We start from the raw sequence: 17842 nt of genomic DNA on the forward strand, positions 1-17842 counted from the left end.
CTTGTTCAGCTGTTGCTTTCAGTCATGTCTGACTCTTTGTGAGTCTGCCTCTTTTTTTGGCAAAGTTACTGGAGTGGTTTGCCATTTCCTTCTCCAGCTCATTTTCCAGATGAGGAAACTGTCTTCCTGACTCTAGGCCTGTGCCACCTAGCTGCCAACATCACTTACCAGCCTCTGTCATTTGCTGCCTTGTATAGTTAGATACCCCTTTTTGTGTGCAAGGCATACCTTACACCATGTCATTGACCCTAGCATCAGTCATCCTGCTCTCAAGCTATCTGACCCACCTCTAGAGGTCAGACCTGGTGGTCCACAATGATGGGCACTAACGTGTTTTCACAGAATCAGTCAAAGGCATTGGGCAGGCCTGCCCATTTGATATCTCATCTCTCCAGTCAGATTCATGGTCATGTCTTAGATACTTTACAATTCTCATCACAGATGGTGAGGGCAGTGCCTTTCCCAGAGAGCTCTCGTATTGGTTGAATAAGATAAATGGAACTTAACTGATTTTTCTTGTAGTGAGAAATGTGGAGAGCACATGTGGTATGCCCAGTACTGAGCTCTCAACCAAGTGGAGAGATACAAAAGAATTGAAGCTGGCTGCAGTCCTTCTGGTCTTATTTGGAGTTTTTGTTCATAGCACAGCAGGCAGAGTTCACCTGCTTTCATCTCTCAAAGAACTAATCACAGATTTCCAGAACTGAAAAGAACATTGAGCTCACCTAGTCTAGTCCTCTCGCTTTACATATGAGAAAACTTCAATGCCTTTCCCACAGTTAACTAGGTACTAAATAGCAGAACTACAGTGATTTCTTTTTTTTTTAGTTCATTTAGTATTTTATTTTCCGCAGTTACATGTAAAAACAATTTTTAACATTCATTTTTAAAACTTTGAGTTCCAAATTCTTTCCCTTCCTCTTTCCCCACCCCCCTCATTGTGAAAGCAGGCAATTTGATATAGGTTATACATGTGTAGTCATGCAAAACCCTTCCATTAGTCATGTTGTGAAAGAAAACATAGACAAAAAAAAAACCCTCAAGAAAAATAAAGAAAGTAAAAAAAGTCTGCTTCAGTCTCTATTCAGACACCATCAGTTCTTTGGGAATGGATAGCATTTTTCATCATTAAGTCCTTCAGACTTGTCTTGGATTGTTGTATTGCTGAGAATAGCTAAGTCATTCACAGCTCATCATCCTACAGTATTGCTATTTGTATACAGTATGTTTCACTTTGCATCAGCTGATGTAAGTCTTTTCTAGGTTTTTCTGAGAGCATCCTGCTCATCATTCCTTATAGCACAGTTTGTTTAAGCCATTCCCCTATTGATGGGCATCTCCTCAATTTCCAATTCTTTGCCACCAGAAAAGAGATGCTATAAATATTTTTGTACAGATAGGTCCATTTCCTTTTTGTTTTTTATCTTTTGGGATACAGACCTAGTAGCGGTATAGCGAGGTCAAAGGGTATGTCTGGTTTTATAGCCCTTTGGGCATAGTTCCAAATTTCTCTACAGAACGATTGAATCAGTTCATAACTCCACCAACAATGTATTAATGTCTCATTTTTCCCACGTCCCCTCCAATGTTTGTCATTTTCCTTTTCTTTCCTATTAGCCAATCTAATAGGTATGAGGTAGTACCTCAGAATTATTTTAATTTGCATTTCTCCAATCCGTAGTGAGTTAGAATATTTTTTTCATGTGGCTATAGATAGCTTTGATTACTTCATCTGAAAACTAATCATATCTTTTGATCCTTTATCAATTGGGGAATGACTCTTTTTCCATTTGATCAGTTCTGCTTTTTAAGGCATTCTCATTGGCTTTTTGGACCTCTTTTACCATTTGGCCTAGTCTGTTTTTTAAGGTGTTATTTTCTTCAGTATTTTTGGGGATCTCCTTTACCGAGGTGTTGACTTGTTTTTCATGATTTTCTTGCATTACTCTCATTTTTCTTCCCAATTTCTCCTCTACCTCTCTTACTTGATTTTCAAAATCCTTTTTGAGCTCTTCCATGGCCTGAGACCAATTCATACTTTTCTTGGAAGCTTTGGATGTAGGAGCTTTGACTTTGTTATCTTCTTCTGAGTGTGTGTTTTGATCTTCCTTGTCACCATGGTAACTTTCTGAATCAGAGTTTTTTTTTTCTATTGTTTGCTCATTTTCCCAGCCTATTAGTTGACTTTTAACTCTTTGTTAAAGTAGGGTTCTGCTTCCAGGGTGGAGGGCGCACTGTCGCAAGCTTCAGGGGTTTTATGCAGCTGTTTTCAGAGATACTTCTAGGGACCTGTAAGTTTTCAGTTCTTCTAAGGTGTTATGATCCAAGGAGAGATGTGTGCTACTCTCCTGGCTGTGCTCTGGTCTATAAGAGACCACACGTACTCTTTTCTGCCCTGGAACTGTGAGGAGGGTCCCCCCTCGCTGTGGCTGCAAGCTCTGCTATGCTAGTGCTCCTCCTCACCCTGGGTCTGCCCCCCAGGACTGTGACCCAGATCCAAGCATGAGCAATGCAACAGAGTCCTGCCTCAGTGCTAGCAGAGAGACCCCTGTAATCTCCTTCTGACCAGTTGTCTGACCCCCTTACCGTCTGTGGGCTGAGAGCTCCAGAAGCTGCCACTACCACTGATTGAGTGGCTCCCAAGGCCTGCTCCTGGTTTGCAGTGGCCGGGGCTGTGCTGGCGTGACCTGCACTGGATTGTGCTCTACTTTCACTCAGGCACCAAACTGCTATGGATTCCAATGCAAGCAAGCAAAACTCCTGCCTTCAAGGAGCTTACCTTCTGATGGGAGGAGATAACCCATAAAGGGGAGCAGAGGTGGGACGTGTGCTGTAGCATGGTTGGAAAATGCCCAGGAAATAATACAGACGCCTGGTTCCAGGCGAAGTTAAGGTACAAGCCAGAGTCGTGCGTCTGCCACTGCCCATCTGAATGTGGCCCGGGCCCCACAGCCATCATCGAGGGGAGTGATCAGTGGCCTGCCTTCCTCCCCACCACCCACACCAGCTGCTGACCTGCTGCCATCCATGCCAGGATCCCTGGGGGTAACAACATCCCCTAGATCCCTGGCCCTGCTTCAGCTCCACCCCCAGTCAGCAGCTCCTAAGGGAAAGGGGCCGGCCAGCCCCACCGACTAACTGCGCTCCTCAGGGAAAGCATGGCAGCCTAGCTGAAGCAGCAGGGCACTCTGGGGCAGAGATGAGAGAGGAAAGAGGGCCCCCTCCCTGGGCCTCAGTTTCTTCCTTACAGAATTAGGGAATCTTATTGGATTGGATAATCCCAAGAGTCCTCACCCTCACAGCTCCTCCATCCAGCCTACCTCCCCCTCTACCACTTTTACTCCTCCGTTCCTGGTTTGTTTCCCCCCCCCCCCCCCCCCCCTTGAAGATTCCTCCACAAAGCATTTGAAGGTATTGTTGATGCTGGTGTTATTGCTGAGTTGACCAAGCTAAATAAGGTAGTTTTAGCCCACCTGAACTCACTTTCTGAGCCAGCATCGAAGGGTTTGTGAAAAGGCAGAGGCCGGCCTGGTGTGTCAAGCCCTTCCTCTCAGGACCACTTTTCATAAACTTGGCTTGATTCCCTCTGAAATAGGAATTTCCTTTCCAGTTGAGGGGTGAGGATGGAATGCAGCTCCACAAGAAAACCCAAGGGTTAAAGAGTTCTCTAGGCTGTATTCTGCTTTTAGTCCATGTTGGGAGGGTTGGGGGCCGGGGGGGGGTTTCTAAGATAGGATTCACATAAGGTACCTCTTGGGGAAACTTGGGCAATTTTTTTTCTTTACCTAAGACCTTGGTAGGTTGGGAATATGTCATTCTCTTCCTCTTCTATCAATACAAATCTTCTTTGAAATTAAAACCAGGAATTAGCTCATTGCCTAACCTTATTGTTTGGCTAATCTGCAACCAGAGTATTTAACCAAGGGGAATTAAATTCTATTATGAGCACACACAGAATCAGAGTCGTCACCCTGAGTGACTACCTCCTCTTTGTCCTAAATAGAGACTAGGGACCAGGGAGAATCTGAGTGACAGATCCTCTGGTATCATTTCAGAATCTTGGCTTCTTAGGGACCGTCTAGTGCCCCCTCGCCCCCCAGAACAAGGTGGGTTTCTGCACTAGCTCCAGTGACTGGCCATCGGGACCTCCAGTGAGGTGGAGCCCGCTGCTTCTGACCTCGGCTCCGTTCATTTGGGGGTGTCTCAGGTCATCAGATGGGTCTCCCTAGATCACATCCAGATTTGCTGCTCTCTCCCTTAGTCCTGCTAGTTCTGATTCTGTCCTGCTGGACCCAACAGGACCAATCCCTTGGCTAGGTGATAGCTCTTCATGTCTGTCCTCCCCTTCCCCAAGTCTTCTCTTCCCCAAGATCAGTTCAAGAAACATTTACGAAATACTTAGCACGGGCAGACGGCTTTCTACATGGCGGATCTCTTGGCCCTCAAAGAGCCTTCGCCATCCACTCACCCTCACCATCAAGTTGGCGCCTTCTCCTTATGCCTTCCATTGAATGAGGGAAAGGGGTGGACAGACCTTCTGCCGAGGATGTCAGTTCTGTGGTTCTGTTGTTTTATACACACTTGATCTTGAGGATTGAGAAATAGCTTCCTAAACCAGCAAATCAGTCAGTCAGTTGACAAACATCCATTGAGCACTTACTTTAACAGTTCTTGAAGTCAGGTCTGGGGATCCCTGGAGGCCTCTGAGGCCCTTTCAGAGTGTCTGTAAGGGCAAAAATATTTTCATAATACCAAGATCTTTTGATTTCTAATAATAAACATCAGGAGATAGAACCCACATAAACAAAAGCTCTTTGGGAGGACTCAACTTTAAGCATATAAAGGGTTATAAAGACCAAAACACTTGAGAACCACTAACCTACTTCGTACCAGACATATGCTCAACCCCAGGAATAGAGAAAGAGAAGTGAAAGAGTGCCTGTTATCCCAAGGCCAGGGGACCACACGGAGGGACTCTGGCGAGGTCTGTGTGCAGAATAACCACAACAGGCTGCTTGGGCTGGATTGTTGGCCAGTAAATGAAAGGGAGAAATGTGTGAGGTAGAGGAAGGTTGAAGTCAGATTTTGAAGGACTCTAAGCACCCAACAGTGGAGTTTCTCTCAGATTCCAGAGGTAATAGGGAGCCACTGGGGGTGGTTGAGTGGGGGAGTGACCTGTCCTTTGTTTTTGTACCCCCAGTGCTTTGTGTCATGGCATTGATCTGCCTGGCTTGGTGTGTGCCGTGATTTAGACAAAGCAGGCACGTGAAAAATACTTTTTGGATTCCACTTAAGTCCACAACAGTATTCTTTTTTTGCAATTTTTTACCTATGGAGAGTTTTTAGCTGATGTGTTTAAAATATGTTTCTCCTCTTCTGTTTTTTGACCAGAACGCCTGAACAGTGCCCGAGTGTGGTTTCCTTGTTGTCGGAGAGTTATAACCCACACGTTCGTTATGGAGCTGCCATGGCGCTGGGTATCTGCTGTGCCGGCACAGGAAACAAGGTAAATCCTGTGATCAGTGAGGTCCAGCCTTTCCTGCTGTTGGGCCGCCTCTCCCCCTGGAGAGATCTAGAACCTGCCAGGGAGCATCCCCTCGGGCCTGGCTTTGTGCAATGCTTTTTGTCCCCGGGAGAGCGCTTGGGAGCCATCCCTGGCCCCATTTTGTTGTTGTTTTTGTTTGTTTGTTTGTTTGTTTTGTTTTGTTTTGTTTTTTAGGCAATTGGGGTTAAGTGACTTGCCCAGGGTCACACAGCTAGTGTTAAGTGTTTGGTCTGAGGCCAGATTTGAGCCCAGGTCCTCCTGACTTCAGGGCCGGTGTTTTATCCACTGCGCCACCCAGCTGCCCCACCTAGCCCCATTTTGTTTGCTCTCCCGCAGCCCCTATGAACAGGCTGTGCGGCTTTGCGCTGGGAGGTTTCCTTTAGTGTTTGGGGTAAGTGCCTTTGACCCCATTCCTTCCAATTTCCCCAAAACATGCCGTCATCAGATATCACTAAATGTTCTTAGGTTTGGGGTCACAAAGGAAAGAAAGTCTATGAGATAGGACAAGGGAAGCAGTGCCAGATGGGGACATGAGCACCATCTCAGCACTCATCATATCTGCTAAACCCCCGCCCATACCCACTGTCCCTCCCTCGTGTGGAAGCCCAGAGCTCAGCTCCCAGGGCTCACTCCCTCTCCCATGGCACCCATAAGGAAGAGGCAGAGCTGGGCTGAGAACACAGCTGCTTCTGAGGCCAGGCCTGCTGCTGGGCAGCCAGCATCGTCTGGCATTTGTGGTGCCGTCCCTGGTGCTGACAGTATAGGAGTCATTCGAGAGACATCTGGAAATGTTGGGCACATCCCCTTGTGTGCCAGGCCCCATGCACTCCACCCCCATGCTCTGTTCTGAGCACGCAGAAACAAAGGAGTGACTGTTCTACTGAGCGAGACATGTACACATAGAAACAATTAGGCACCGTCAGTATGTAAAGTGAATAAACACAGACACTCCCTGGGGAGTTAAATGTAAACTTGAGCACGGGATGCTGGGAGAGGCACCTGGGGAGGCGCTGGCCTTGCCCTCTGGGCTCCCCTCTACCAGTGGCTGGTCCTGCGGTCTCTCAGCCTCAGTTTCCTCAATTGGTAAAATGATGGGGGCAAATATCCACTCTTAATCCATTTGTAGGGAATGTTCCTCACGTAGATAATGAAGTGGTGACGGTGCTTGGAGACTCTCCTGCTTTGACCAAATGGTTCCTCCTGCCAGGGCGGTTATGAGGAAGGCAGGAGGCTTGTCGGCTGTAAAACAACTGTGTATGTGCACTGTGATACTCCAAGAGATCCATGCACCCTCCACTCTTGCAGATTGCAGCCTCTTCACAGCTTAATGGGCCGGTTTGTGCACTTCTGTTGCCACAAACATTTATGATCTCGTGCCCAGTGCTTTGGAGACACGGTGGATCCAGTCAGAATCCAACCTCAGACACTGACTAGCTGTGTGATCCTGACCAGTCACTGAGCCTCCCTCTGCCTCACTTTCCCCCTCTGTAAAATGGGCATGATGGCCGCTGTCTTCCACAGTGACTGTAAGCCCCCTGCCAGCCATGAAGTGCTAAGGAAGCGCTGGTGGTTGTCACTTAACAGGGCAGCTGGTGCCTCGGCCAGTCATCCAGGGCCTCGGGTCAAGCTTCCTGTTGTTAGAGTGCAGTCTTCCTGCCCGGCTCTTTGTCCCCCCACAGCGCTTCGCGGGCCGCCTCGGAGTCCAGGGTTGGGAGGCAAAAGGCTTCAGTTTTAGAAACTGATGGAAATGTAAGAAACTCACTTCAAAACATCAGCCGTCCAGGTCTGCCCCACAGATTGTTGGTGCTGAGATCAGATCCAAAGCCCTCCCACCCGTCATCTTTAGAATAGAAGCCAGAATGCCGATTGCTAGCATCAGTGCGGCGCTTTGAGGTTTGCGAACAGTATTTCATTTGATCCTCACAACAGCCCTGGGAGGGAGGTGCTGTTTTTATCCCTAGTGCACTTAAGAAACTGAGGCACACAGAGGCTGGTGATAGGTGATGAAACTGAAACCAAGATGAGGTGACTTCCATCGGGGTTCTCATTCAGGTCCTCCTGCCCACACTTCAGTTTCCTTCCTTCTGCACCCATGTCAGATTCAAGCATGTCCGAGTGTTTGGGACGCTTCCTCTATTTGATCATTTCTTTCTTTCACTCTGCACTGTTCATCACCAATAAAACTTTTCCCAGCTTTTCCCTAATGGAAATTCTTCTAAGGTCACTCTGGAATATGACCTTAAGTTACAGTCACCCGATGAGTTACTGTGCTGAGGGGCTGCTGCCCTGAATGATGGCCTGGTCCTGGGCCCTTGGTGGTGACCCAGAGACAGACAGACACGGGCAAGCACATACATGTGTCCACGCATGCACCTTCCTACAGGTCCACACAGACACGCAGGCATATTCATGTAGACGCCAGCATGCTCAGACACATTCTCTCCTCTCCCTGTCCATCTCCCTCCTCTGATAGGTCCTGGTGGGCTCTGGGCTCAGGTCAGCCTAGCCTGATTTATTCACTCGCCCCTGCATTAGCTTCCTGCTTCACATACAACATTCTCACCCAAAGCCTGGTCCCTTGGAGCTCGCCACCAGCCTGACTGATGGCTTATCAAGAGGCAGGGAGCCATCACTTACCATCTTGAACTTTTATCAATCCCACATTTCCTGCAGCACATCTTCCTCACTTTAGGAAAATCTGTTGAGCCGAATTTGAAGCTTGTGTTTGATAAACTTAGACCTGAAGCAGGAGCTGAGGAGAGAGGAGGGGCTGGGATCTTTAATCCATTCTGCCAGAGGGATGATGAAAATGCCCGTGGAGCACGATTGTTGTCTGGGAACTGAAGTCAGAGGGGCCAGAACAGGGCCGGCAGATTCTGTCCTGACAGCGGCTTGTCTGCAAAGTTGGGGCGTTTGATTTCCCAGTCGTTGGGAGCTCTTCCGGCAGAAGCGGTAGGACCTGCTTCAGGTAAAGGTTAGATCAGGTGTCCCTTGGATTCTCCCACCAGAGTCTGTGGGTTCCTGGGTATCTTGGCCAGGTGCACCCTGTCAAACCACTGCCACCTGCTGGTGAGGCGTGATACAGCAGGAGGCCCACTCCAGTTTATGGCCTCTTTCACTTGGAGGAGAGCAAACTCAGATTGCGGGGCTCATCAGCAGCAGAGCAAGGACTTGGTCTTGCCTATTCCGGAACTTCCAAGTGTGGAATCAGGGGCTTCCCCAGCCGTGACATTTGAGAAAAGATCCAGATCACAGAATTGGAAGAGACTTTCCCAGCTCTCTAGCCCTTACCCGAGAGGTGGGCACCCGGCCTTTACTTGAAAACTTCCCCGCGTCTGGGCTGGACTCCGGGGCCGCACAGGACAGGCCAACATCCCTTGGCCACGTGGTTGAAGAGAGTTCTTGGGTCATCCGCTGCCCCCAAGCCTTCTCCAGGTTTAACCCCTCCACTTCTCTCAGCCAGTCATCAGATGGTGTGAACTGGCGGCCTTTCCCCATTCTGGTTGCTCTCCTCCGCAGGCGCTTCTTAAACCATAGTCCCCAGAACAGAACAGTGTTCAAGATGAGTTCTGGTCAGAACCGAATTCAGAGGGCCTCCTGTTGCCTTATTCCCAGCTCAGTCTCTCAGCTCTACTATCCCACGCTTTTGCCTAACTTGAGCTAACGGTCTATTTGAAAAAAAAAAAACTAAACTAAAACAAGCTCTACCTCCCCATGAAGCATTTTTAAACCCAACTATAAAGTTTTACCCTGATCTTCTAAATTAATTCAGCCCAGGGTTCTAGCCTAAGATCTTTCTGCATCCTGGCTCTGTCATTAATCTGCCTCCCAGCCTCATGTCCTCCTCAGATCTGATTGTTGTTTATCTCTTTAGCCAAGAGGATGATTTTTTAAAAATGGTCGTTGGCGCGGGGCCCAGCACTGATCCCTGGGGCACTCCACTGGAGACTTTCTGCTAAGTTAACATTGAACCATCTGTACTTCCTCTTGGAGTATGGCCATTCACCCAGTTCTGAATCCATTTAGTTGGGCTCTTACTGTCTAGCCCCCCATCTCTGCATTTTTTTCCGCAAGAATAAAATGAGCTGTTTTATCAAATGGTTTCCTCAAGATGAGATCAGTTCTATACAGTTAGCATGTCTCTGCCCTCCACTTTAACCAGCCCCCTGGCGTGGCCTGTTCTTGCTCAAATGCTGGTTCTTTCTATTTGCTGATGATTTCTGCCTGTGTTTAATAATCGTGTCTGTAATGCTCATGTTAAAGAATCTTGCCAGGAATGGAGGTCCCACTCCTGTGCTTGTCATTCAAAGATTCTGTTCTCCCTGTGTTTGAAAACCAGGACCTGGCTGTGTGTGTGTGTGTGTGTGTGTGTGTGTGTGTGTGTGCGCGCGCGCGTGCACACGCATTCCCCCTCGGCCTTGCCTTGGCTTAAGTCTTGCTGGGCCTTGTTCAGTCCTATAGCTCCACTCCAGTCCTCTGTGGCCTTTCAGCCACCACTGATGGGGGCTCAGCAGCCACGGGCACCAGCTCTTGAAATCGCCAAAGATGTGGTTCAGCTCCCTTGACATAAACTATTTGGGGAGGGGCCCCTTCTTCAGCACATGCTACAGAAGAAACTGAAAAGCAAATAGGCAGAAAACCAGGTCAAGGCCAACATTTTACACACCACACATTCGTGCGTGTGCGCACACACAGAGTAAATTCTAGATGGATGCAGGACCTAAAGATGAAATGTCACATTGTTGGCTTTTTTTTTTTAATAAAGGAAAATTGCAGATTAAAAATGACTCACTTCACACCCAGCAAACTGAACAATGACAAGAAGTGGGAATAATCAATGTTGGAGGGGCTGCACGTATCATGATCAAAGATGGCGGGCTTCATCGCCTTTATTTTAGTATCTTGAGACAGCTCATCCTGTTTTTCCTCTTCTTGGAATGTCTCCAGATTCCACTCTTAGGAGTTTTCTGTCCTTCCTGAGCTGACTCCCCTGTGGAATTTGAGTTTGTGATAGTCTTCCCTTTGAAATAAGCTCTCCCCACATCTGGGGGGCACAGCATTGTACATCAGCTCAATACGTATTGTGGGATGGGCATTGAGCTAGGAAAACTTTGTCCAACTCTTCTCTCCTTAAACCATCGAAGAGGTAGAGGTCACTTTCCTGCGGGGTTCCCATTCTTTTCACCCCAACCCTGTCTTGTTGGTGAGAATCACCCCCAGCATAGAATCTCCCCTTCTTGGTACCCTTGCCTTTGGAAAGGCAAAACTTACTAAAGTACATCAAGGAACCATTAGCTGTGGAACAGCCAGGTGGCACAATGGATGGAGCGCTGACCCAGGAATTAGGACCTGAGTTCAAATTCGACCTCAGACATCATTAGCTGTATGACCCTGAGCAAGCCACCCAACCCCGATTGCCTCTTCCCTTCCCTGCCCCCCCCCAAAAGAAACTATTAGCTGCAATGCTTTTAGGAGAGAGTGGGAGAAAGACGTGATCCATTTTCCAAATTCATTTATTTTCTCTGGGCAGTGTGTACTATTCTCTGATGATAACATTGTTTCTTTTTGTCGCTTTCTTCATCTTTGCCCAAATGGTCCCCACCACCGTGCCCTCCTTGGAATGATGGATTTCCTCATGGGGGTGTACTTTCTTACTTTCGTAATGTTCAAAACACCCACATGTGTCTTCTCCCCCTTGTTTCTTTTGAATTAGGTCTGTCCATCCAGAGCCATGGTCCAGTTATGAGCATCATCCCATCAATTTACACTGATATCTTTCAAGTCAAATTTGCCTCCTTGCGTCAGGAAACCTGTTGTCTAATTTCATCTTCATTTGGCATAAGTTTTGTGTTTTTAGGCATAGATAGCTGAAGCCACCAAGGGCTTTCCTCCTGTGGGAGATGACACAATATCCCAGACGTAGGCTGGCTGGCCACTCAGAGGCGGTTTGAACTGACATTGTAGCTCCTGCTGTGAGGTCTGGCTTGGAGCATGTGGGCAGTCAGTAGCAAGAAAACATTTGTAGCCTACTCTGTGCACTGGCAAGGCAAAGAGAAAATACAAAAAAGAAAGAACCCTGGCCCCTGGGAGCTCACAGCTGGGTAGGAAAGACACCACCCAGAAGAAAGCTGAGAAGGGAGGGGTGCAATGGTGGAGGAGCCAAAGGCCACTAAACGGGGCACGTGGGAAATGAGGGTCTGAGGTCGCCGGTTTTCTCCTCTCCTCCCCCCACCGCGCCCCTTCCATCTTCAGTTTAAAGACCTTTTCGTTAGATTTGCAGGATAGCAGGCATGCACAAGCATTCTCTTGGTCTCTTCGGCCTTTATTAGGTGAGGGATCCTTCGTCTCTGGCCAGTACCCTGAGGCTGCAGGCTCATTTCTAAAGCTATGGAAATTCCCATTCCACCCTCTCCTTAAATCAGCTTTTCTCTTCTGTCTCCTTTGTCTTTGGGGAGCCCGCAGTCTTCAGTTTCCTGCCCAGGGCTTCATATCTCTGGCAAGGATCTTCCACCCCCATTCATGGGAAGTTCTTTTTTCTTGCCTGCATGCCCTTGGAAGACAGAAAATTGTTCAAGTATCAGTTTTTCCACTTGGCAGATGAGAAGACACTGGCACAGTAAGGCCGAGGGGCATGCCTGAGGCTCATCCACAGCTATTTAGTGGCAGAGCTGGGAGTCCTTGCAGCCCTAGGATCTTTTCCCTGAACCACCCTGCCTCCCTTTTGTCTAGATCACATCCTTACCCCACCCTTGGTGCTAAATCACCAGTTCCTTCAGGGCAGAACCCATACCTTGTCTGTCTGCCCACCAGCAGGCCCTGTGTGGTACATGGCATTTACTGAGTGAATGTATGAACTCAGGCTGTATCCATGGGGCCCTAATGGCAATTCTCCTTATTATGATCTTCAATGAGAAAACTTGACTGAAAATCACCTTCTAGCCTCTGGTTGCTCTGAAAGGCTTCTCCTCTGTAAAAGAAGGGTTTGCAGATAGGATATTTTCCCTGACACCATTAATAGATGTATTTACATTTTTCACACATTGAAAGAAAGTGAGGGTGGTGTTTTTTCCTTTCAAATCATTCCACATTCAGTGTGGTATTCTAAAACTAATGTTCTTTGAGACTCTGATCTGACACGCTAATTCAATGGAAATTTTCTGTTAGTCATGCCAGGCCAGTCTGCTTCATTTCTTAGTCATTTGTTTGATCTAGAATAGATAATAGAACCTGCCTGGATCTGAGGGCTGTGCTTTAAGGAATTTATTTCTTAAGGATCTGAAACATCTGTTTATAACATCTGTGGGTATGTGCCTCCAAGACTATTCATATATCTTCATTTATAAATTAGAAATGAAGTTATGCTTCTTGTACTTATCTGTAATGTGTTCTTTGTAAATAGTATTACAAACATTTGGATAATGTATAATGTTTGCACCATCGCACGGGGGTTCCAAGTTTGTCCCTACTTCCTGATCAATCATTTAACCAAGAACTCTGAAAGAGCACTGACTTACCAAATCTCTTCATCAGAAATTTGAGCAAAAATAATTTGGTGTTTGAATAACACATGCTGAGGTTTACTTCATCTGAAAGTTCCCTTTGAAAATGTCTTTAGGAAGCCATCAATCTGTTGGAACCCATGACCAACGACCCAGTGAACTACGTGCGGCAAGGTGCGCTCATCGCCTCGGCTCTCATCATGATTCAGCAGACGGAGATCACTTGTCCAAAGGTGAGCCAGACAAGACGAAGGGCGCAGAAGGGCTGAGATTTTCCCTGCAGCTTGTCTTCTTGGGCTTCACCATAGCTTCGCTCAGCGTCAGAGGGAAAACATTTGAATACGCTGAACCGAGCGGGAGGAAAAGGGTTGGAAGAGGCTTGTTCGTTTTAAGGACAATGAAAACATCCAGTATTTGTTAAGCAGTCTTTAAAAATGAAAATTACTTTGTTCAGGATCGTAAAAATGTGTGAAGAATTATTTATAGAAATTTTGTATGGAAAAATAATATTGGGTGTGTTCAGTTTTAAGTTGAACTTATTAATACCCCAATACATTTGCTAAGTGGCTAGATTTTTAAGGAATCTTGCTTCTCAGTCTCTGCCCTATGAGAGTGGGCAAAAATCTGAGAATTAGAAGAAATCAACTTCTTTGGTTTGTTTGGTTTTTTTTAGTAATACAAGGAATGTTTTCTGAGACTAATGCCCTCAATAAAGTCTGCAGGCACAAGGCCCAGCTAGCAGGACTGTGCAATAACACGGGCATGAGGTGGGCTAGGCTGGTCCTAGGGCATCGGGGAGAAGATGTGGGGAGGTGCTGGAGAAGTGTGTGTTCAAATTAAAGAGCTTCAGCACTGGGGAGTAGTCACTAGTCTACCATCAATATTTGTGAGTGGCCAAAGTCTGGGCCAGGTTGTCCCTGAATGGTTCTCCAGAGAAGTCTCGAATGTCAATTCGGCTGTTCTCTGATGATAATCAACATTATTTCAGCTATCCTGTCACTAGAAAATACGTGTGTGTGTGTGTGTACATGTATGTGTATAAGATGAGAATCTAATTGGATATGTTTAATCCAGGGACAAACCTTCCAGAATTCCAGAAAGGCTCATGTACTTGAAGCCCAGAAGGGTTACAAAGACTAGTAGGTGCATAGGTGAGCGTGAGCTTGAGCACAAAGCTTGATGAAGACGATAGCCTTTCCTGTGTCCTCGTGAGAATTCCTGCTGCTGAACACCAGAGACTTCTCATTGGAGGGAGGGTCAGGTATAGAGCTGACGTTTTCACACGTCCAGAGAAGAGCGGTCAGACAGACTCTTGGCCTCAGCATCTCGTCTCCAGGTCATGTCTTTGAGGACTTCGTGAGCTTTGCAGATTTGGCGAAAGCAGCTGGGTTTAACCGCAGATAGAGCTAGCGCTACCCTAATGTCTCCTGTCGCTTCTCACAGGTCAGCCAGTTCAGACAGCTGTATTCCAAAGTCATCAATGATAAGCATGATGACGTCATGGCAAAGTTTGGTGCTATCCTGGCCCAGGGCATCTTGGATGCAGGTAAATGCCTTGTTAGAATTGTCACAGACTAACTTTCAGTGTTTAAGAAAACATTTGGCTTGGGATAGCCAAGGCCATCTCCAAGGCTCCTGTCCCAAGGGTGTCCACCACGCCTCCATCGACGCCAGACAATGTGATGGCAGCGTGGTCCAAGGCTCCTTGGGTCATTGCCAACACTTTGGCTGTACCGCAGCCAGCTCACGCCTTGTGGCCGTGGTGTTGGCCAGTGTCACGGAAATGTCCTGCTCAGAGTCGACACTTCAGAAGACTCACATGGAACTCTCGTCTCATCTCCTTGGGAGTCCCTCCAGCCGTACAGAGCACAGCCCCTCAAGGCCTGCATGGCCTATACGGGTTTGTGCGGGGCTTCCCACAGACTCAAGCCAGGAGGTCTACCTCATGCCGTGGGGGCCTTCTTTGCTCTCTCCCAACATGGAGAAGGTGGCAAGGGGACACTGAGGCAGCTGGGGGCACTATAGTACACAGAGCTCCAGACCTGGAGTCAGGAAGACCTGAGTTCAAATCTGGACTCAGACACTTACTGCCTGTGTTACCCTGGGCAAGTATTTCACTTCCGTCTACCTCAGTTTCCTCATCTATAAAATGGGAATAATAATAGCACTTCCCTCCCAGGGCTGTTGTGAGGACCCAATGAGATGATGTTTGTAAAGCACTTAGCACAAGGCCTGGTCCGTGGTAGTGGTTATGTGTAAATGCTTATTCCCTTCCTTTCTCCCCCTCCGACTGTCAGCTTGTCATCCCTCACCCTGGCCATGGGACAAAACCATCTTCTCTTCCTATCAAACATTTCCTTGATGACATTTTTTACTCCTGTTTTTCTGTGAATTTCCTCGTGGACTGATTATCTATTGCATTGTCTGGTGGATGCTACTCATCCGTGTCTTGCAGCTATTAGCAACGCCAGTGGACTATTGTGTCTGAAAACAGGGGGAAGCTGGGGGTCACGAAAGGGGCCTTTCAGTTTCCTGCAGGTGGTGTGTCCTGCTCTCCTTGTATTCGGCTCCAGGCCCAACTCCTTGACCGTCCCCCGATGATTGACGGTCGAGGTGTATACGTTGGCCGTACAAATGCAAGGGACATTCTCAGTCCCTGTGGTCTTCCCTGCAAGGATGGCCGAGCCAGCTCTTTTGAGCAGTCACAGATCTCTTCCCAGGAGGCTCTGTGATGTCCGAGGGGCTTGGCGCACCAGCACAATGTCATCTGCCAACCAGAGCCCACGAAGACTTGACCGTGCACCAGGAGTTACTCCTTACCAAGCATGTGGCGTCCCATTTGATGACTTTGCCTGAGGACCGTGAGCAGAGTCCACACACAAGAGAAATGCCCTTTGATGGCCAGATCCCTCACATGCTCTTGTTTGGGAGAGGCCACAGTACTACTGACACCAAGGCCCCCACCCCCCAGACACAGCAAAGCCTCCGCCACTGGGACCCACAGCAAGAGTTCTTTAAGTTGTAGCAAAGAGTAGAGACTAGGAGGGAACAGCTCCACACACCCGATGTGCACATGATGGAATATTTCAGCACAAGAAGTAACCCAAGGTGGGGATTCAGAGAAGCTGAGGAAAACCGTGTAAACTGATGGAGTCAAGTGAGCCTAACGTCTCCAACACCACAGTCGAGACAGGTAGCCTGGAAAGGTTTAAGAAGTCTGGTGCAGGAGGTGGGCCGGCGGGGTCTGTTTGGTTTGGTGGTGTGTAAGTATTCCAGCGGTAGCTTGTCCTTTCCCCCCAACATTGGAGGAGGTGAGCGGATGGCCAGCATGTGCTAACAGAAAAAAGCGGGGCTAAGGCACAAGAGAAAAGAGAGGACAGGCCAGGGCAGAAGAGAGCACCATCGAGCAGGACGGCTTCGAAAGGGACTGTTGGCTGTACAATTCTCATTTTTTGTTCTGCCTTCTGTAGGGAAATCGTGATTTTATTTGGTGTTTATTGAATTCAAAATAAAAATTAAACTCAGAAATAAATAAACTCACAGCATTTCCAGATAGATTGAGTTAACCACCCACAAGAGAAAAACAGGATGTGGAGGGTCAGCTGAATATTTCCCTCTTTCATGATACAGCTTAACTAGCATAGCTGCCTTAATCTGTGACTCATTGATGTCCAAGTGAGTCACCCAGATTGGCCCAAATTGTGTAGCTTCAAGCTGACTGCCCCTTTCCCAGGTCTGCTCACAAGTAGGACATTGGGAAAAACTCCTTTTTTTCCTTTTTTTTTCCTTTTCTTTCCCTCTTCTTTTTAGAGGAATTACAAAACAAGGCCATGCCCATAGGGGTGAGCTGCAAGAGGAGGAAATCAAAGAAATCACAGGTCTGGATCACGCCCAGGACGACATGAGAAGTATTCCAAAGAGGCCGGCTCTGTTCTGACGCACGTGGAGCCAGCCTCCTTCCACCCCTAACAAGCTCATACTAAGGCGTTTTTCAAACAGAAATCTTTACAGAACACAAACATTACCCCACGACCAGATTCTCGACTTGTGTCTGACACTGACTCACCGTGTGTTGTCGAGCAAGCATTAACGCAGTGAGTCAGCAGTCACAGAAACTGGCTCGTCCATAACTGGAAACCATGTCATTCTGGTCATCCCTCTGAAGACAAGAGATGGCTCATCTGGCGAGGTCTGCAGAAGGGCTGCTTCGATGATGGGAGGAGGAAGGGGGGCAGCTTGATAGAGATGAATTAATAAGGTCACAGAATTTAAGTCTGGGAAGATTCTTAGCCATGATCCATTCCTCATTTCACAGAAGAAAAAACTGAAGCCTAATGAGATGAAGGTGATCTTCACTTTTTCTGAGTTGAAGGACATGATGAGCTGAACCTCTATTTGGGACTGATGGGGGACCAACCCACAAACCTTCCCTTCCCCCACCCTCAACAAGGGAGAAACTGACTACTGAAGCAGAGATCACGGGAATTGTGGGGAAACTAACTGCTCCACCTTAGAAAATCATGGTAATGAAAGGAAAGATTTCCGATTGTTTCCACAAGGGTGGGATCCCATGACCCAAAATTCTCCAGGGGAAATATACCCAGCAAGGCCTGGGAAAATCTAAAACAAGTTCTAGCTGTACCTAGCAAAATCATTCCAATGACAAAGAAAATGGAATGTTGCCCAAAAGATCAGTATGGATACCGACGAAGGTCAACCAACCAAGGATGGCTGCAGACGTGGCCACTGTCCGAGAGGCGCCATTGCTGGAGGCCACGGACTCCGGAAAGGGCAAGCC

The 17842-nt window shown here is 47.7% G+C and overlaps 1 protein-coding gene across 1 annotated transcript in view; it reads left to right on the forward strand.

The window, feature by feature from the left end:
- The window catches only part of PSMD1 (proteasome 26S subunit, non-ATPase 1), a 116481-nt gene that overhangs the window by 72457 nt on the left and 26182 nt on the right, over positions 1–17842 (forward strand). Inside the window, exons 17-19 of the mRNA XM_027875235.1 lie at positions 5392–5506; positions 13161–13277; positions 14488–14590. Coding sequence (XP_027731036.1) covers positions 5392–5506; positions 13161–13277; positions 14488–14590 — 335 coding nt within the window. The remainder of the gene's footprint in view (positions 1–5391; positions 5507–13160; positions 13278–14487; positions 14591–17842) is intronic.

The sequence above is a fragment of the Vombatus ursinus genome, unplaced genomic scaffold (assembly GCF_900497805.2).
Source record: "Vombatus ursinus unplaced genomic scaffold, bare-nosed wombat genome assembly UNPS02014808.1, whole genome shotgun sequence".
In the NCBI taxonomy this organism is placed as follows: Eukaryota; Metazoa; Chordata; class Mammalia; order Diprotodontia; family Vombatidae; genus Vombatus; species Vombatus ursinus.